Genomic DNA, 21,874 nt, shown 5'->3' with positions numbered 1-21,874 from the left:
CTCCACTTCCCTGCCCGCTCCCCATAACCCCTTATCACTCAAAAATCTGTCTCTAAATATATCCTCCACAGCTCTCTGGGGCAGAGAATTCCACAGATTTACAACCCTCAGAGAAGAAATTCCTCCTCATCTCAGTTTTAAATGGGTGGCCCCTTAGTCTGAGACTATGTCCCCTAGTTTTAGTTTCCCCTATGAGTGGAGATATCCTCTCTGCATCCACTTTGTCAAGCCCCGTCATAACCTTATCAGTTCAGAAGATCACCTCTCATTCTTCTGAACTCCAATGTATATAGGCCCAACCTACTCAACCTTTCCTCATAAGTCAATCCCCTCATCTCCAGAATCAACCTCGTGAACCTTCTCTGAACAGCCTCCAATGAAAGTATATCCTTCCTTAAATACGGAGACCAAAACTGTACGCAGTACTCCAGGTGTGGCCTCACCAATACCCTGCACAGTTGTCGCAGGACTTCTCTGCTTTTATACTCTATCCCCCTTCCAGTAAAGGCCAACATTCCATTTGCCTTCCTGATTACTTGCTGTACCTGTGGACCGATACAAAATATTTGTTCAACGTCTCTGCCAATTCCCTGTTCTCCATTATTAATTTCCCAGTCTCATCCGCCAAGGGACCAATAGTTACTTTAGCCACTCTTTTTTCCTTTTTAGATATCTGTAGAAACTCTTACTATCTGTTTTTATGTATCGTGCTAGTTTACTTTCATAATCTATCTTCACTACTACATTGCCAAGCTTTGCAACATCTGCAAACTTTGAAATTATGCCCTCTGTACCTAAGCCCAGGTCAATAATATCACAAAAAGTAGTGGTTCTAATACCGATGCTTGGGAAATTTGTTCCTGGAATATCAGTGTCGCTGCCAAGGCCCGCATTTATTGCCTGTCCCTAATTGGCCCTCGAGAAGGTGGTGGTGAGCCCCCTTCTTGAACCGCTGCAGTCCGTGTGGTGAAGGTGCTCCCACAGTGCTGTTAGGGAGGGAGTTCCATGATTTTGACCCAGTGACAGTGAAGGAACGGCCGATATATTCCCAAGTCAGGATGGTGTGTGACTTGGAGGGGAACGTGGAGATGGTGGTGTTCCCATGCGCCTGCTGCCCTTGTCCTAGGTGGTAGAGGTCATGGGTTTGGGAGGTGCTGCCGAAGAAGCCTTGGCGAGTTGCTGCAGTGCATCTTGTAGATGGTACACACTGCAGCCACGGTGCGCCGGTGGTGGAGGGAGTGAATGTTGAAGGTGGTGGATGGGGTGCCAATCAAGCGGGCTGCTTTGTCCTGGATGGTGTCGAGCTTCTTGAGTGTTGTTGGAGCTGCACTCATCCAGGCAAGTGGAGAGTGTTCCATCACACTCCTGACTTGTGCCTTGTAGATGGTGGAAAGGCTTTGGGGAGTCAGGAGGTGAGGCACTCGCCGCAGAATACCCAGCCTCTGACCCGCTCTTGTTACCACAGTATTTATGTGGCTGGTCCAGTTAAGTTTTTGATCAATGGTGAACCCAGCATGTTGATGGTAAATTAAGCACAGGAGATCCAGCAGCTGGCCGACAGCCATGACGTGCGAGGATTCTTCACCGCAGTCAAGTCCACCTACGGCCCAAGACCCCACCCCACTGCTGGCCAAGAACGGAGAGGCACTCATCAAGGTCACCGTGGCAGTCAGGGCAAGCTGGAAGGAGCACTTCGAAGATCTCCTTAATCGAGACTCTGCCTTTGACTCGAGTGTCCTCGACTCCATCCCACAGCATGCTACCCGCCACCATCTCAGCAAAATCCCGGCCCGGCACAAGGTAGAAAAGGCCATCAATCAGCTCAAGAACAACAAGGCTATGGGAGTAGATGGAATCCCTGCTGAGGCACTAAAGTATGGCAGAGAAGCACTATTGGCACAAATGCATGACCTGATCTCTCTCATCTGGAAGGAGAGAGCATGTCGGGAGATCTGAGGTGCAGTAATCATGACCATCGGAAACCAGTCCGACTGCGGCAACTACAGAGGAATCTCACTGCTGTTGGCCACTGGGAAAGTCATCGCTAGAATCCTCCTCAATGGTCTTATCCCTGTGGCTGAAGAGCTCCTCCCAGAGTCGCAATGCAGATTCCATCCACTACGGAGTACAATGGACATGATCTTCACGGCGCGACAACTGCAAGAGAAATGCAGGGAACAGCACCAACCCTTGTACATGGCCACCTTTGAACTCACAAAGGCCTTTGACACTGTCAAACATGACGGGCCATGGAGCGTCCTCCATTTCAGCTGCCCCCAAAGGTTTGTCGCCATCCTCCGCCTGCTCCACGATGACATGCAGGCCGCGATCCTGACCGATGGATCCATTACAGACCCAATCCACATCCAGACTGGGGTCAAGCAGGGCTGCATCATCGCCCCAACCCTCTTCTCGATCTTCCTCGCTGCAATGCTCCACCTCGCACTCAACAAGCTCCCTGCTGGAGTGGAACTAAACTATAGAACCAGTGAGAATCTGTTCAACCGTCGTCGCCTCCAGGCTAGATCCAAGGTTGTCCCATCCTCCATCGTCGAGCTACCGTACGCAGACGACGCTTGCGTCTGCGCACATTCAGAGGCTGAACTCCAAACCATCGTCAATATCCTCATCGAGGCGTACGAAAGCATGGATCTTACACTAAACATCCGTAAGACAAAGGGCCTCCGCCAACCTGACCCCCCCCCCCCAACACAGCACTGCCCCCCAGTCATCAAGATCCATGGCGCGGCCTTGGACAACGTGGACCATTTCCCATACCTCAGGAGTCTATTATCAGCAAGGGCAGACATCGATGATGAGCTCCAATACCGCCTCCAGTGCGCCAGCACAGCCTTCGATCGTGAGGAAGAGAGTGTTTGAAGATCAAGCCCTCAAATCTGGCACTAAGCTCATGGTCTACAGGGCTGTAGTAATACCTGCCCTCCTGTATGGCTCAGAGACATGGACCATGTACAGTAGACACCTCAGGTCGCTGGAGAAATATCACCAAAACTACCTCCGCAAGATCCTGAAAATCCCCTGGGTGGACAGATGCACCAACGTTAGCGTCCTCGATCAAGCCAACATCCCCAGCATTGAAGCACTGACCACACTCGACCAGCTCTGTTGGGCGGGCCACATTGTTTGCATGCCTGACACGAGACTCCCAAAGCAAGCGCTCTACTCGGAACTCCTGCACGGCAAGCAAGTCCAAGCTTGGCAGAGGAAACATTTCAAGGACGCCCTCAAAGCCTCCCTGATAAAATGCGACATTCCCACTGACACCTGGGAGTCCCTGGCCAAAGACCACCCTAAGTGGAGGAAGAGCATCCGGGAGGGCGCTGAGCACCTCGAGTCTCATCGCCAAGAGCATACGGAAATCAAGCGCAGGCAGCAGAAGGAACGTGCGGCAAACCAAACTCCCCACCCACCCCTTCCCTCAACCACTGTCTGTCCCACCCGTGACACAGACTGTAATTCCCGTATTGGACTGTTCAGTCACCTGAGAACTCACTTTTAGAGTGGAAGCAAGTCTTCCTCTATTCCGAGGGACTGCCTATGATGATGATGATGGTGGGGAATTCGGCAATGGTAATGCCGTTGAATGTGAAGGGACGGTGGTTAGACTCTCGCTTGTGTTTTTATCAGCCCAAGCCTGAATGTTGTCCAGGTCTTGCTGCATGCGGGCACAGACTGATTCATTATCTGAGGAGTTGCGAATGGCACTGAACACTGTGCAGTCATCAGCGAACATCCCCACTTCTGACCTTATGATGGAGGGAAGGTCATTGATGAAGCAGCTGAAGATGGTTGGGCCTAGGACACTGCCCTGAGGAACTCCTGCAGCGATGTCCTGGGGCTGTGATGATTGACCTCCAACCACCACAACCATCTTCCTTTGTGCTGTGTATGACTCCAGCCAGTGGAGAGTTTTCCCCCTGATTCCCATTGACTTCAGTTTTACCGGGGCTCCTTTTTGCCACACTTGGTCAAATGCTACCTTGATATCAAGGGCAGTCACTCTCACCTCACCTCCTGGAATTCAGCTCTTTTGTCCATGTTTGGACCAAGGCTGTAATGAGGTCTGGAGCCGAGTGGTCCAGGCGGAACACAAACTGAGCATCGGTGACCAAGTTATTGGTGAGTAAGTGTCACTGATAGCACTGTCGATGAACACCATCCATCGCTTTGCTGAGGATTGAGAGTAGACTGATGGGGTGGTAATTGGCCGGATTGGATTTGTCCTGCTGTTTGTGGACAGGACATACCTGGGCAGTTTTCCACATTGTCGGGTAGATGTCAGTACTGGGACAGCTTGGCTAGAGGCACGGCTAGTTCTGGAGCACAGGTCTTCAGCACAACAGTCAGGATGTTGTCAGGGCCCATAGCCTTTGCTGTGTCCAGTGCGCTCAGCTGTTTCTTGATATCACGTGGAGTGAATCGAATTGGCTGAAGACTGGCTTCTGTGATGGTGGGGACCTCAGGGGGAGGCTGAGATGGATCATCCACTCGGCACTTCTGGCTGAAGATGGTTGCAAACGCTTCAGCCTTGTCTTTTGCACTCACGTGCTGGGCTCCGTATCATTGAGGATGGGGATATTCATGGAGCCTCCTCCTCCTGTTAGCTGTTTAATTGTCCACCACCATTCACGACTGGTAGGACTGCACAGCTTTGCTCTGATCCGTCGGTTGTGGGATCGCTTAGCTCTGTTTATAGCAGCTGCTTCCGCTGCTTAGCATGCATGTAGTTCTGTGTTGCAGCTTCCCCAGGTTGGTACCTCATTTTTAGTTACGCCTGGTGCTGCTTCTGGCATGCTCTTCTGCACTCCTCATTGAACCAGGGTTGGTCCGCTGGCTCGATGGTAATGGTACAGTGAGGGATATGCCGGGCCATGAGGTTACAGATTGTGGTGGAATACAATTCTGCTGCTGCTGATGGCCCACAGTGCCTCGGGGATGACCAGTTTTGAGCTGCTAGATCTGTTCTGAAGCTATCCCATTTAGCACAGTGGTAGTTCCACACAACAAGACAGGACTTTGTCTCCACAATGACTGTGCGGTGGTCACTGCTACCAATGCTGTCATGGACAGATACATCTGCGACAGGTCGATTGGTGAGCACGAGGTCAAGTAGGGTTTCCCTTCGTGTGTTGGTTCTCTCACCACCTGCCGCAGGCCCAGTCAGGCAGCTATGTCCTACAGGACTCGGCCAGCTCAGTCAGTAGTGGTGCTACCGAGCCACTCTTGGTGATGGACATTGAAGTCCCCCACCCAGAGTACATTCTGTGCCCTTGCTACCCTCAGTGCTTCTTCCAAGTGGTGGTCAACATGGAGGAGTACTGATTCATCAGCTGAGGGAGGGCTGTAGGTGGGAATCAGCAGGAGGTTTCCTTGCCCATGCTTGACCTGAAGCCATGAAACTTCATGGTGTCCAGAGTCAATGTTGAGGACTCCCAGGGCCTCTCCCTCCCGACTGTATACCACTGTGCTGCCACCTCGGGTGGGTCTATCCTGCCGGTGGGACAGGACATACCCAGGGGTGGTGATAGAGGAGTCTGGGATAAAAACAGAAAATGCTAGAAATCTCAGCAGGTCAAGCAGAATCTGTGGAATCTGGGACATTGTCTGAAAGGTATGGTTCTGTGAGTATGACCATGTCAGGCTGTTGCTTGACTAGTCTGTGGGACAGCTCTCCCAATTTTGCCTCATCCCTAGATGTTAGTGAGGAGGACCTTGCTGGGTCGACTGGGCTGCATGTGCCGTTGTCGTGTCCATAGCAGGTGCCGAGGTTGATGCCGGGTGGTCTGCTCAGTTTTATTCTTATTGTTTCTTGTAGCGGTTTGTTACAACGGAGTGTCTCGCTGGGCCATTTCAGAGGGCAGTTAAGAGTCAACCACATTGCTGTGTGTCTGGAGTCACATATGGGCCAGATCGGGTAAGGAAGGAAGAGCTAAGGACAGCCAGGGTGATCTCCTGGACTAGTTTTGATCGCCTGGATGGGTTGGAGAGGAATTTTCCCAGATTTTATTTCCCCTACATTGGCCTGAGTTATTATCTGGTTTTTGCCTCTCCCAGGAGATCACATGGCTCCGGTTGGGGTGGAGTGTAGAATGTTTCAGTGTTAGGGGTGTTGCAGTTGTGTGGGGTGGACTGGTTGGGCTGGGTGCTCTTTACCTTTCCGCCATTGTTCATTGTTCATAGGTTTATATGTAACCTTCAGGGCTGCTGACCGAGGGCCGTGCGGCTCTTTGTCGGCCGGTGCGGACACGATGGGCCAAAATGGCCTCCTTCTGTGCTGTCGATTTGTATGTTTCTATTTCCTTCCCTAAAGGACATTAGTGAACCAGATGGGTTTTTACGAAAATTCAGCCGTGTCATGGTCACCATTACTGATAACAGCTTTTTATTCCAAATTTATTTAATTAACCAAATTTAAATTCCCCAGCTGCTGTGGTGGGATTTGAACTCCTGTCTCTGGATCATTAGTCCACTCCTCTGGATTACTAGTCCGTTAACATAACCACTGTGCCAACGCTCCTATCTGATCTCTCCGATTTCTGTACTTCTGTGGCATTCCTGAAAAATTAGTGGCAATTTTTACAGCCAGCAGAAAGGGGAGACTTTCATTGCATTAGTGTGGGTTAGACTCACACCAGGTCCCAGTGGGGAAAGGACCGTATTTAAACCCCAGCATCCCAGTCATGTAGGAAAGCACGCGAGCTTGAGAGCCAGAAGCGTCTTTCTCGAGCACCAACTTTGCTTTGATACTTTGGCACCTCAACTAATATCCTGCATTTCCAACCGTGCGTTAACAATTGCTTCTTCATTCCTGAACTTTTCTTTAATGGGGACCCAAACAAGACTGCTAATGTCTCCTGCCCTCAACTGTTGAAGTTTAACATCCAGGGATTTAGCGGGTTGCAATCTCTCTCTCTCGTGCTGTTCCAGGTGGAGGTGCAGCTGCACATCGTGGCCTTGCTGTCTCCGCGGGATCTGTGCCGACTGGGGAGCACGAATTGTTATTGGAATGCCATGGTCCGCGACCCACTCTTGTGGCGCTACTTCCTACTACGGGATCTCCCTCACTGGAATTCTGTGGACCATCTCTCGCTGCCGGATGCTACGTTACTGAGCAAATCACTTACAGACAGTGCAGAGCACGACTACATGGCAGCGTAAGTAGAAACATAGAAAATAGGAGCAGTAGTAGGCCATTCGGCCCTTCCACATTCTGCACCGCCATTCAGTATGATCATGGCTGATCCTCTATCTCAACACCATATTCCCGCTTTTTCCCCATGCCCCTTGATGCCTTTTGTGTCTAGAAATCTATCTATCTCACTCTTAAATATATTCAGTGACTTGGCCTCCACAGCCTTCTGTGGTAGAGAATTCCACAGGTTCACCACCCTCCGAGTGAAAACATTTCTCCTCATCTCGGTCCTAAATTTCCTACCCCGTATCCTGAGACTGTGACTCCTTGTTCTAGACTTCCCAGCCCCGGGGAAACATCCTCCCCGCATCCAGTCTGTCCAATCCCGTCAGAATTTTATACGTTTCAATGAGATCCCCTCTCATTCTTCTAAACTCTAGTGAATACAGGCCTAGTCGACCCAATCTCTCCTCATACGACAGTCCCGCCATCCCAGGAATCAGTCTGGTGAACCTTCACTGCACTCCCTCTGTGGCAAGTGTATCCTTTCTTGGGTAAGGAAACCAAAACTGCACACAATACTCCAGGTGTGGTCTCACCAAGGCCCTGTATAACTGGAGTAAGACATCCTTGCTCCTGTACTCAAATCCTCTTGCAATGAAGGCCAACATACCATTTGCCTTCCTAACTGCTTGCTGCACCGGCATGATTGCGTTCAATGACTGGTGTACAAGGACACACAGGTCCCTCTATACATCGACACTTCCCAAGCCATCATCATTTAAATAATACTTTGTCCATATGTTTTTCCTACCAAAATGGATAACTTCACATTTATCCACGTTGTACTGCATCTGCCATGTGTTTGCCCACTCACTCAACCTATCTAAATTGCCTTGCAGCATCTGTGCATCCTTCTCGCAACTCACAATCCCACCTAGTTTTGTGTCGTCAGCAAACTTGGAAATATTACATTTGGTAAGGCACGGTTGCTTTAAAAACTATATCCAATTTCCTTGCCTCCCACTGACTCTCTTGGGTCTAGTTCTGTGGGCACTGGCAGTTCTCCGTGACCTCTTCGAGCTGACCATTACTCATATGTGAGCCAAGTCATCCATGAGGCCATCACCGCTGGGCTCAAAGCTACGATATATGTCTACTTACTATCCACTGTCCTGTAAAGTGCTATCTGTAATCAGTGCTGCTGAATTTACTGTATTTGCATAGGATTACAGAGGCTGTACGACACAGAAACAGGCCATTCGGCCCAACCAGTCCATGTCGTGTTTATGCTCCACTTGAGCCTCCTCCCATCTTTCCTCATCTAACTCTTATCAGCATAACCCTCTAGTCCCTTCTCCCTCATGATTGTCTAGCCTCCTCTTAAATGCATCTCTACTATTCGCCTCAACCACTCCCTGTGGCAGTGAGTTCCACATTCTCACCACTCTCTGGGTAAAGAAGTTTCTTCTGAATTGCCTGTTGGATTTCTTGGTGACTATCTTATATTGATGGCCTCTAGTTATGCTCTTCCCCACAAGTGGAAACACTCTCTCTGTATTCACTCTATCAAAACCTTTCATCATTTTAAAGACCTCTATTAGGTCACCCCTCAGTCTTTTTTCAGGAGAAAAGAGACCCAACCTGTTCATCCTTTCTTGATATGTATACCATCGCATTTCTGGTATCATCCTTGTCAATCTTCTCTGCACCCTCTCCAATGCCTCTATATCCTTTTTATAATGGCGACCAGAACTGTACGCAGTGCTCCAAGTGTGGTCTAACCAAGATTCGATACAGGTTTAGCATAACTTCCCTACTTTTCAATTCTATACCTCTAGAGATAATCCCTAGTGCTTGGTTTGCTTTTTTATGGCCTTGCTAACCTGTGTCACAACTTTTAGCGATTTGTGTATGTGTACTCCGAGATCCCTTTGTTCCTCTACCCACCCAGATTCTTATTTTCCAAGTAATAAGTGACCTCGCTAATTTTCTTACCAAAATGTAATGACTCACATTTATCTGTGTTGAACTTCATTTGCCAATTATTTGCCCATTCTGCAAGTTTATTAATGTTCCCCTGTAATTTGTTGCAGTCCTCCTCAGTATTGACTATCGCCCCAATTTGCGGTGTCATCCGCAAATTTAGAAATTGTGCTTTTGATTCCAAAGTCTAAATCGTTAATATAAATTGTGAACAACAGTGGTCCCAGAACTGATCCTTGTGGAACATTACTGTCCATCTTATATCTCTGTGAATAGCTACCCGGTAGATGGGTGAACATTTTTTTCAATGTCTAACGGATTATATTGTATACCAAAGGAGGGCTGTAGGAGTCACAGATTTACAATAATTACAAAAATAATTAAAGGAGGTTAAAAGAAATGCCTTTACAGAGGGAGGTTAAAAGGTGTATTTATGTGCCACAAACCATTGCTGAAGTGGAATCGGTAAATTATTTTAAAAGGGAATCGGGTAGGACAATACAAATAGTTCCCATATCTCAAGTCCCTCAGAACTGTAGTTTCCCATCCCTGGCATCACCGTGGTAAATTTATGCTGTATACTCTTAATGGGTTCATAAGAACATAAGTATTAGGAGCTCCGCCATTCAATAAGATCATGGCTGATCATCGAATCAGAGAAATTTACAGCACGGAAGGAGCGATTTCGGCCCATCATGCCCGCGCCGACCGACCAAGAGCTATCCGGCCTAATCCCACTTTCCAGCTCTAGGTCCGTAGCCCTGTAAGTTACAGCACTTCAGGTGCACATTCAAGTACTTTTTAAATGTGGTGAGGGTTTCTGCCTCTACCACCCTTTCAGGCAGTGAGTTCCAGACCCCCACTACCCTCTGGGTGAAGAGATTTCCCCTCATATCTCCTCTAAACCTCCCCCCCCCCCCCCTCAATTACTTTAAATCTACGCCCCCTGGTTGTTGACCGCTCTGCCAAGGGAAACCGGTCCTTCCTATCCACTTATCTAGGCCCCTCATAATTTTATACACTTCAATCAGGTCTTCCCTCAGCATCCTCTGTTCCAAAGAAAACAGACCCAGCCTATCCAATCTGTCCTCATAGCCAAAATTCTCCAGTCCAGGCAACATTCTTGTAAATCTCCTCTGTACCCTCCCGAGTGCAATCACATCTTTCCTGTAATGCGGTGACCAGAACTGCACGCAGTACTCCAGCTGTGGCCTAACCAGTGTTTTATACAGTTCAATCACAACCTCCTTGCTCTTGTATTCCATGTCTCGACTTATAAAGGCAAGTATCCCGTATGCCTCCTTAACCACCTTATCTACCTGGTCTGCTACCTTCAGGGATCTGTGGACCTGCACTCCCAGGTCCCTTTGTTCCTCCACACTTTTCAGTGTCCTTTCATTTAATGTGTATTCCCTTTCCTTGTCAGCCCTCCCCAAATGCATTACCTCACACTTATCCGGATTGAATTCCATTTGCCACTGTTCTGCCCACCTGACCAGTCCTGCAATCCGCAGCCACCGCCTTCATTATCAACCACACAGTCTATTTTAGTGTCATCTGTAAACTTCTTAATCATACCCCCAACATTTAAGTCCAAGTCATTGATATATACTACAAAAAGCAAGGGACTGAGCCCTGTGGAGCCCCACTGGATACAGCCTTCCAGTCACACAAACACCCATCAACCATTACCCTTTGCTTCCTGCCTCTGAGCCAATTTTGGATCCAACTTGCCACTTTGCCCTGGATCCCAGGGGCTTTTACTTTTGTGACCAGTCTGCCATGTGGGACCTTTTCAAAAGCTTTGCTAAAATCCACATACACTACATCAAAAGCACTGCCCTCATCGACCCTCCTGGTTACCTCCTCGAAAAATTCAATCAAGTTCGTCAGACACGACCTTCCCTTAACAAATCCATGCTGACTGTCCTTGATTAACCCGTCTTTCCAAATGAAGATTTATCCTGTCGCTCAGGAATTTTTCCAACAATTTTCCCAGGTTCGGTCTATCCCGTTCTCCCTTTTTAAACAAAGGTACCACATTAGCAGTCCTCCAGTCCTCTGGCACCACACCTGTAGCCAGAGAGGTTTGGAAAAAGATGGTCAGAGCCTCTGCTATTTCCTCTTTTGCTTCTCTTAGCCTGGGATACATTTAATCCGGGCCTGGGGATTTATCCACTTTCAAAGCTGCTAAGCCCCTTAATACTTCCTCTCTCACTATGTTTATCTCATCTAATATTTCACACTCCCTCATTGCAAAGCCTGCATCACCCCTCTCTTTTGTGAAATCATATCCACATCTTCAGCCTCCACACACAGATTCTCTAATAGGCCCCACTCTTTCTCTAGATACCCTCTTGCTCTTAATTTATTGATAAAACATCTTTAATTTTCCCTAATTTTACTTGCCAACATTCTTTCATGCTCTCTCTTTGCTTTCCTTTTTTAATTACACCCCTGCGCTGCTTATACTCTTCTAGAGTTTCTACGGTGTTGAGTTCCCGGTATCTGTTATAAGCCTCCCTATTTTTCTTTATCTTACCCTGTATGTCCCCTGATATCCAGGGGGCTCTAGATTTGTTCGTCCCACCCTTTTTTTTTAAGGGAACATACTTGCTCTGAACCCTCAGGATCTCCTCCTTGAATGCCTCCCACTGCTCTGTCACTGATTTACCATCAAGTAGCCATTTCCAGCCCACTTTGGCCAAATCCCATCTTAGCTCAACAAAATTGGCTTTACTCAATTGAGAACTTTATTTCCTGGTCCAGCTTTGTCCTTTTCCATAACTACCCTAACTCTTACTGAATTATGATCACCAGCACCTAAATGCTCTCCCACTGATGCCCCTTCCACCTGTCCCTCTTCGTTTCCCAAAACCAAGTCCAGAACCACCCCCTCCCGTGTTGGGCTTGTTACATTCTGACTAAAGAAGTTCTCCTGGATGCATTTTAGGAATTCTACACCCACTGTACCATTCTCACTACTTTTTCCCCAATTAATATTAGGGTAGTTGAAATCCCCCACTGTTACAGCCCTATAGATTTTGCACTTTGCATCAATGTGCCCACATATTTGTTCTTCTATCTCTCTTTAACTGTTTGGGGGTCTGTAGTGCACTCCCAGTGGTGTGATTGCTCCATTTTTGTTCTTCAATTCAACCCATATGGCCTCGTTTGCTGACCCCTCTAACATATCGTCCCTTATCACAGCTGTAATAGTTCTTTAATTAATACTGCGACCCCCCCCTCCTTTTTTTTTACCCCCCCTCTCTATCCCGTCTGAAAACCATGTAACCAGGAATGTTGAGCTGCCATACCTGCCCTTCTTTCCTCCATGTCTCAGTAATGGCTATAATATCGTACTGCCAAGTGTCCATCTGTGCTCTCGGCTCATCTGCCTTATTCCCTATACCCCTTGCATTGAAGTATATAACATTTAGTGGTGCCAAACTCCCTTGTTGTCTATTTTCCTGTCCTTGTTTTCTCTCTCTTCCAAATTCACTTTCTACTTTCCTGCTGCCCAATCCCCACTGAATCGGTTCCCGTCCCCCTGCCTATCTAGATTAAGCCTTCCCCAGCAGCACTAGCAAACACTCCCGCGAGGATACTGAACCCGGCTCTGATGAGGTGCAACCCGTCCGGCTTGTACAGGTTCCAACTCCACCTTCCTGTCTGTTGCCCTTTCTATCCTGTCTATAATGAGAGACCCATAATTACGCACAGTATTGTGTCTGTTGCCAAACCAATGACTTGTACATTTCTCCATACTTCTGATTTTCTTTCACCAACTTGCTTGTCACCGCCAACTCCTGCCCCTACTTGCTGCTGTGGGGTCGAGCTACGCTGTATGATGTGGGTGGGAATTCCTGATCTGACGAGGCGATCGTGGGTCTGATCTACAGAGTAAAATTTAGTACATTAGTATTCGGCAGTCCTGCGTATCACGGGTGACCTGCTTCCACACCAAAATGGGATGAGTTCACAGGTGTTTCATAAGGACGTAAATAGGAGCAGGAGTGAGCCATGCGGCCCCTCGAACCTGCTCTGCCATTTAATAAGATCAGGGCTCATCCGATCATGGACTCGGGTCCACTTCCCTGCCCACTCCCCATAACCCTTCACTCCCTTATCTTTCAAAAATCTGTGTATCTCCGCCTTAAATATATTCAATGACCCAGCCTCCACAGCTCTCTGAGGCAGGGGATTCCAAAGATTCTCAACCCTCAGAGAAGAAATTCCTCCTTGTCTCTGTTTTAAATGGGCGACCCCTTATTCTGAAACTATGCCCCCTAGTTCTCGATTCACCCACACGGGGAAAGATCCTCTCTGCATCTACCCTGTCAAGCCCCCTCAGAATCTATCTTTGTATCATCAGCAAACTTGGCTACATTACATTTGGTCCCTTCATTCAAATCATTAATATAAATTGTAAATAGCTGAGGCCCCAGCACTGATCCCTATTGGATCCCACTAGTTGCTGTTTGCCAACCTGAAAATTACCCATTTATCCCGACTCTCTGTTTTCTGTTAGCCAATGCTAATATATTACCCCCAACCCCGTGAGCTCTTGTGCAGTAACCTTTTATGTGGCACCATATCGAATGCTTTCTGCACGACATCTACTGGTTCCCCTTTATCCACCCTGCTCGTTATATCCTCAAAGAACTCCAGCAAATTTGTCAAACATGATTTCCCTTTCATAAAACCATACTGACTCTGCCTCACTGCATTATGATTCTCTAAATGTCCTGTTATTACTTCCTTAATGATGGACACAACATTTTCCCAATGATAGATGTCAGGCTAACTGGTCTATAGTTTCCTGCTTTCTGTCACCCTCATTTCTTAAATAGGGGGGTTACATTTACCAGAGCTCCAAGAATTAAATTGCGAGATTGCATGAACTAGGCTTATATTTCCTGGAATAGAGAAGGGGAAGAGGTGTTATGATTGAAGATTTTAGGATTTTGAAAGGAATTGATAGGGTAGACAGAGAACAACATTTTCCGCTGGTGGGGGAGTCAAGGACAAGGGGGTTTAACCTTAAAACACTTCTTCACGCAAAGGGAGGTAGAAATGTGGAACTCTCTCCCGCAATAAAAGCAGTCATCATCATAAGCAGTCCCTCGGAATCGAGGAAGACTTGCTTCCACTCTAAAAGTGTGTTCTCAGGTGGCTGAACAGTCCAATCCGAGAGCCACAGTCCCTGTCACAGGTGGGACAGATCGTCGTTGAGGGAAGGGGTGGGTGGGACTGGTTTGCCGCACGCTCCTTCCGCTGACTGCACTTGATTTCTGCACGCGCCCTCCCAGATGCACTTCCTCCACTTAGGACAGTCTTTGGCCAGGGACTCCCAGGTGTCGGTGGGGATGTTGCACTTTATCAGGGAGGCTTTGAGGGTGTCCTTGTAACATTTCCTCTGCCCACCTTTGGCTCGTTTGCTGTGTAGGAGTTCCGAGTAGAGCGCTTGCTTTGGGAGTCTCGTGTCAGGCATGCGAACGATGTGGCCTGCCCAGCGGAGCTGGTCGAGTGTGGTCAGTGCTTCAATGCTGGGGATGTTGGCCTGGTCGAGGATGCTAACCTTGGTGCGCCTGTCATTCTAGAAGCGTGGAACTCTCTCCCGCAATAAAAGCAGTAGATGCTAACTCAATTAATAATTTTATATCTGAGATCGCTAGATTTTTGCTAGCCAAAAAGTTATTAAAGCGGGTGGATACAGTTCAGCCATGATCTCATTCAATAGCAGAACCGGCTCGAGGAGCTGAATGGCCTCCTCCTTTTCCTATGTTCGACAATCGATGGCCTTTTAATATTCAAGCTTGTTGCACCGAGTGACGATTTCTTAATTTACCTTCTTTGATATCCTACACGCTGGGCTTTTGGCCCTTCAGCTAGGCTTCTCAATAAAACAAGTTGATATCATCAGTAAACCATAACCGCTTGGGTCTTTTTTTGGGGGCAGGTATTTGAAGAGCTCTCCTGAGGGCAGAAAGCACTGGAAACTGAGCCATCCCTACAGCCCGGTGACTTCCTTCCTCCACTTCCTGGTGTCGCGGGCGGAACCACGGTTTGCCATGTTTGGGCCTGGCCTCGAGCAATTGGACAGCTCCCTGGTCAGAAAGATGATTAGTTCACCGAGCCTGCGGCTTGTCGCCAGTTTACCGCAGCGACAGATTGACGGTACGTCCCCTGGACCCGAATGGCAGCCATCGCTTTCTTTGTGAGGGTATAAGCCCACCCCCGGGTCAAAGAGATTAGATTTAAGGAGCGTCTTAAAGGAGGTAGAGAGGCGGAGAGTTTTATGGAGACAATTTCAGAGCTTAGGGCCTCGGCAACGGTCGCTGATGGTGGTGATGAAAATCGGTGATGCGCAAGAAGGCAGAATTGGCGTAGTGCTGAGATCTGGGGAGGGATGTGGGGCTGGAAGAGGTTACAGGCATAAGGAAGGGCAGGGCCAGGGAGGGATTGGAATAGAAACATTTGAAATAATGAAAGGGATAGACAAGATAGAGGCAGAGAGGTTGTTTCCACTGGTCGGGGAGACTAGAACTAGGGGGCACAGCCTCAAAATACGGGGGAGCCAATTTAAAACCGAGTTGAGAAGGAATTTCTTCTCCCAGAGGGTTGTGAATCTGTGGAATTCTCTGCCCAAGGAAGCAGTTGAGGCTAGCTCTTTGAATGTATTCAAGTCACAGATAGATCGATTTTTAACCAATAAGGGAATTGAGGGTTATGGGGAGCGGGCGGGTAAGTGGAGTTGAGTCCACGGCCAGATCAGCCATGATCTTGTTGAATGGCGGAGCAGGCTCAAGGGGCTAGATGGCCTACTCCTGTTCCTAATTCTTATGTTCTTATAAATATGCGCTCCCTCAGTACTGCCCCTCCGACAGTGCGGCGCTCCCTCAGTACTGCCCCTCCGACAGTGCGGCGCTCCCTCAGTACTGCCCCTCCGACAGTGCGGCGCTCCCTCAGTACTGCCCCTCTGACCGTGCAGCACTCCCTCAGTACTGACCCTCCAACAGTGCAGCGCTCCCTCAGTACTGCCCCTCCGACAGTGCGGCACTCCATCAGTACTGTCCCTCTGAGTGTCAGCCGAGAGTTTGTGCTCAAGTCTCTGGAGTGGGACACGAATACGCAACCTTCTGACTGAGGTGAGAGTGCTGCCAACAGCTGCAGGCAAAACAATGAGGTGCATACCTGTGGAAATGAGTCCGCTGGTTTAGACGTCAATCACAATAATCATAGGCTGAAGTTCAATCTTTCCCATGCTGCATGTGTGCTCCATATTAATAAATGATAACATTTACAGTGCTCTAACTTTACTGAACAGTTATTTGCTGTTGGTTACGAGAAACTGCAGGCCCACCTATATTATACACTTTTTGTTTTTAACAAAGCTGTGGCTAGACTAATCCATCCTCTCCAGGCCAAGTTGAGCTCCAAACTTTGACGCAGTTTCAACATGGTCAATTCAGGTGGAATGGACAGTAATTCTCCAAGATGGGCTGATGTGAAAACTTGAAATCTGACACCATCTGGGTGTCTTAATCTTCGTTGGGCCAAGTGCACGATATAGCATCAATGTAGAGGGAGCTTTACTGTGTATCTAACCCGTGCTGTACCTGCTCTGGGAGTGTTTGATGGGACACTGCAGAGAGGGCTTTACTATGTGTCTAACCCAGGTTCCCTGGGGTAATGTACGGGAGGGCACTCGATGACGGTCGAACTTTACCCAGAGAGGATAAGTCCCTTCATGAGAGGAAGAAACAGGAATAAAATCTAGGTGAAGGAGAGGAGTAGAAAGGAGTTTGCCGCCTTCGGGTCCATGTGTTTGCAATATCCAGAACCGACGAATGTTTTCTGTTGGGCCGTGTTACATGCTGAAATCGCTCTCCTAATATTTCCTGTTTCAGGAATTGGATCAGGAATCAGCTTCTTATTCAACAATGAGCACAAGTTTAACATCCTGACTTTATATTCCACAACCTGGTAAGTAATTATTGAGTGTGGAAAGCAGCGACCTGGCAAAGGACTGGAGGAGGCCGTTGAGCCCCTTGAGCCTGTTCCACCATTTAATTCGATCAGGGCTGATCTGTACCTTAACTCCATTGAGCCCCAACTTCAACAGCTTTTTGAGGGAGAGAGTTCCAGATTTCCATTGCCCTTTGTGTAAGAACATAAGAAATAGGAGCAGGAGTAGGCCATACGGCCCCTCAAGCCTGCTCTACCATTTAATACGATCATGGCTGATCCGATCATGGACTCAGGTCCACTTCCCTGCCCGCTCCCCATAACCCCTTATTCCCTTTTCGGTTAAGAAACTGTCTCTCTCTGTCTTAAATTTATTCAATGTCCCAGCTTCCACAGCTCTCTGAGGCAGTGAATTTGCAGATTTACAACCCTCAGTGAAGAAATTTCTTCTCATCTCAGTTTTAAATGGGCGGCCCCTTATTCTAAGATTATGCCTCTTCATTCTAGTCTCCTCCTAGTTCTCATCTCCCCTCTCAGTGGAAACATCCTCTCTGCATCCACCCTGTCAAACCCCCTCATAACCTTATACGTTTCGATAAGATCATCTCTCATTCTGCTGAATTCCAATGAGTAGAGGTCCAACCTACACAACCTTTCCTCATAAGTCAACCCCCTCATCTCTGGAATCAACCTAGTGAACCTTCTCTCAACTGCCTCCAAGTATATCCTTTCGTAAATGTGGAAACCAAAACTGCACGCAGTATTCCAAGTGTGGACTCACCAATACCCTGTGTAACTGTAGCAGAAACGTGGATGCATGGGGGCCAAGACTGGGAATTAAACATACAGGGGTATCTGACAATTCGGAAAGATAGACAAGAAGGGAAAGGAGGTGGGGTAGCTCTGTTAATAAGGGATGATATCAGGGCAGTTGTGAGAGACGATATTGGCTCTAATGAACAAAATGTTGAATCATTGTGGGTGGAGATTAGAGATAGTAAGGGGAAAAAGTCACTGGTGGGCATAGTTTATAGGCCCCCAAATAATAACTTCACGGTGGGGCGGCCAATAATCAAGGGAATAATGGAGGCATGTGAAAAAGGAACGGCAGTAATCATGGGGGATTTTAACCTACATATCGATTGGTCAAATCAAATCGCACGGGGTAGCCTTGAGGAGGAATTCATAAAATGCATACGGGATTGTTTCTTAGAACAGTATGTTGCAGAACCTACAAGGGAGCAAGCTATCTTCGATCTGGTCCTGTGTAATGAGACAGGAATAATAAACGATCTCCTCGTAAAAGATCCTCTCGGAATGAGTGATCACAGTATGGTTGAATTTGTAATACAGATTGAGGGTGAGGAAGTAGTGGCTCAAACAAGCGTACTATGCTTAAACAAAGGGGACTACAGTGGGATGAGGGCAGAGTTGGCTAAAGTAGACTGGAAACGCAGACTAAACGGTGGCACAATTGATCAACAGTGGAGGACTTTTAAGGAGCTCTTTCATAGTGCTCAACAAAAATATATTCCAGTGAAAAAGAAGGGCGGTAAGAGAAGGGATAACCAGCCGTGGATAACCAAGGAAATAAGGGAGAGTATCAAATTAAAAATCAATGCGTATGAGGTGACCAAGGTTAGTGGGAAACTAGAAGATTGGGAAAATTTTAAACGACAGCAAAGAATGACTAAGAAAGCAATAAAGAAAGGAAAGATAGATTACGAAAGTAAACTTGCGCAAAACATAAAAACAGATAGTAAAAGCTTTTACAGATATATAAAACGGAAAAGTGTGACTAAAGTAAATGTTGGTCCCTTAGAAGATGAGAAGGGGGATTTAATAATAGGAAATATGGAAATGGCTAAGACCGTAAACATTATTTTGCTTCGGTCTTCACAATGGAAGACACAAAAACCATGCCAAAAATTGCTGGTCACGGGAATGTGGGAAGGGAGGACCTTGAGATAATCATTATCACTAGGGGGGTAGTGCTGGACAGGCTAATGGGAATCGAGGTAGACAAGTCCCCTGGTCTGGATGAAATGCATCCCAGGGTATTAAAAGAGATGGCGGAAGTTATAACAGATGCATTCGTTATAATCTACCAAAATTCTCTGGACTCTGGAGAGGTACCAGCGGATTGGAAAGCAGCTAATGTAACTTCTTTGTTTAAAAAAGGGGGCAGACAAAACTATAGGCCGGTTAGTTTAACATCTGTAGTGGGGAAAATGTTTGAAGCTATCATTAAGGAAGAAATAGCGGGTCATCTAGATAGGAATAGTGCAATCAAGCAGACGCAACATGGATTCATGAAGGGGAAATTATGTTTAACTAATTTACTGGAATTCTTTGAGGATATAATGAGCATGGTGGATAGAGGTGTACCGATGGATGTGGTGTATTTAGATTTCCAAAAGGCATTCGATAAGGTGCCACACACAAGTTTACTGCAGAAGATAAAGGTACGCAGAGTCAGAACAAATGTATTAGCATGGATCGAGAATTGGCTGGCTAACAGAAAGCAGAGAGTTGGGATAAATGGGTCCTTTTCGGGTTGGAAATCGGTGGTTAGTGGTGTGCCACAGAGATCGGTGCTGGGACCACAACTGTTTACAATATACATAGATGACCTGGAAGAGGGGACAGAGTTGCAGTGTAACAAAATTTTCAGATGACACAAAGATTAGTGGGAAAGCGGGTTGTGCAGAGGACACAGAGAGGCTGCAAAGAGATTTAGATAGGTTAAGCCAATGGGCTAAGGTTTGGCAGATGGAATACAATGTCGGAAAGTGTGAGGTCATCCACCTTGAGGGAAAAAAAACAGTAAAAGGGAATATTATTTGAATGGGGAGAAATTACAACATGCTGAGGTGCAGAGGGACCTGGGGGTTCTTGTGCATGAAACTCTTTTGGAGTTTATCTGCAAAACAAAAAAACATTAAACCGTGCCACCCGACCTGGGTGACACACCAGACATTTACAAGGCCCCTTTTTTTTTTCTTTTTTTTTTCTTTTTTTTTTGGGGGGGCGCTAAAATCAAATTTTTTCCAGTGCCCCCTATAAAAGGGAAGGGGGACACTAAAAGCACCGGCAATTAAAACAAATTAAACATTAAAACGTAAAATCAAATTAAAATTTGGTTGTCGGGCGTGATGATGCACTCCAGTCCCTCCGGTGCCCACCTCTCGCGGAAGGCCGCGAGCGTACCGGTGGACACCGCGTGCTCCATCTCCAAGGACACCCTGGACCGGATGTAAGAGCGGAAGAGAGGCAGGCAGTCAGGTTGAACGACCCCCTCGACCGCCCGCTGCCTGGACCGGCTGATGGCACCCTTGGCCGTGCCCAGGAGCAGTCCTACAAGGAGGCCTTCGGACCTACCCGCTCCCCTCCGCACAGGGTGCCCAAAGATCAGGAGAGTGGGACTGAAGTGCAGCCAGAATTTCAGGAGCAGCCCCTTCAAATAATGGAACAGGGGCTGCAACCTCGTGCACTCAATAAAAACATGGAACACGGACTCCTCCAGACCGCAGAAATTGCAGGCGGCCTGGGAGTCCGTGAACCGGCTTAAAAATTTATTGCACGGCACTGCTCTGTGCACCACCCTCCAGGCCAAGTCCCCGATGAATAGTGGGAGGACCCCTGCGTAGAGTGCCCTCCATCGGGGACCCCCGCCTCCTCCGGACGGCAAGATGGTACGCCATGGCGTGTCCGGACGGCAGGCGAGGATGGCAAAGTTGAGAGTGTGCAGGAGCAGCCCGTACAGGAAACCCCTCCGCGCGGAACTGAAAGGCACGGAGGGGATTTCCCCGAGGCGGCTCAAGTTGTGAGGCGCCGGCCCCCGAGGGAGGTTCCGGGGTTTGGCGCCGATGAGGAATTCCGTCCGGACGGGGGTCAGTTCGGACGGGATCTCCCCACGTGCTTGAGCCTCCTCGATGCACCTAACGGAGTCAGGGCCCAGAGCTGTTTTTAGCGACTCGATGGCATCGGCCGCGTGGCGGACGTTGGCAGAATTTAGGCGCCGCGCCAGCGTGTCTGGCGCCATCCAGCCCGCTCCTCCGCCATCGAGCAGGTCCCTGACCCTGGTCACCTCACCAGCCACAGCCCTCTCTTCCGACCGCCACATAAAACCTCGGTCGTGGAGGTACGGATTCCCGAGCAGCGGCTCCTGCAGGCGGCCGCCACTCCAGCCGGCGGAGAGCTGCACTTGGTGGAGACTTTGTTCCAGACCCTGATGAGTTCCTTGTAAAAGACAGGCAGCTCCCGGAGGGCGGTCCTGGCACCCCCAAGTTCACAAACAGGAGCTGCGTGTCGGAGTTGAGGTCGCGCTGCTGGCGGAAGAAATACGTCGCCAGAGCACACCACCTAGGAGGGGGCTCGACGTAAAGGTATCTCTGCAGGGTCTGAAGACGGAAAGTCGCGAGCTGGGCGCTGACGCACACCAACGACTGACCGCCTTCCTCAAGCGGGAGACTCAAGACCACAGCAGAGACCAGCTTCTTCTGTATCTTGGCGACAAACGCAGGGGGAGGGGTCAAAGTGACCAGCCGGTACCACAACATTGCGGCCACCAGCTGGTTTATGACTAGCGCTCGACCCCTGTAGGACAGCACTCGGAGCAGTCCTGTCCAGCGCCCTAGGCGAGCGGCGACCTTGGCCTCCAGCTCCTGCCAGTTCGCTGGCCAGGCTCCCTCGTCGGGGCTAAGGTAGACTCCCAGATAGAGGAGATGGGTCGTGCTCCAGGCAAAAGGCCTGAGCTCCTCC

The 21,874-nt window shown here is 48.5% G+C and overlaps 1 protein-coding gene across 3 annotated transcripts in view; it reads left to right on the top strand.

Annotated features, from left to right (window-relative positions):
* fbxo4 (F-box protein 4) overlaps nt 1–21,874 on the top strand; it is a 51,560-nt gene that overhangs the window by 2,304 nt on the left and 27,382 nt on the right. For 2 of the 3 annotated variants that reach the window (XR_011592854.1, XM_070877147.1), the window contains exons 2-4: nt 6,949–7,175; nt 15,102–15,319; nt 17,053–17,128. Coding sequence is in view for 2 of the 3 variants with exons in the window: in XM_070877147.1 (XP_070733248.1) it covers nt 6,949–7,175; nt 15,102–15,319; nt 17,053–17,128 (521 nt within the window). In the remaining variant the exon portion in view is untranslated. The remainder of the gene's footprint in view (nt 1–6,948; nt 7,176–15,101; nt 15,320–17,052; nt 17,129–21,874) is intronic. The other variant, XM_070877156.1, reaches the window with a different exon arrangement.

This window comes from Pristiophorus japonicus, chromosome 1 (assembly GCF_044704955.1).
Source record: "Pristiophorus japonicus isolate sPriJap1 chromosome 1, sPriJap1.hap1, whole genome shotgun sequence".
Classification (NCBI taxonomy): Eukaryota; Metazoa; Chordata; class Chondrichthyes; family Pristiophoridae; genus Pristiophorus; species Pristiophorus japonicus.
The sequence above is the reverse complement of the archived record's forward strand: the minus strand, read 5'-3'. Positions and strand labels throughout refer to the sequence as shown.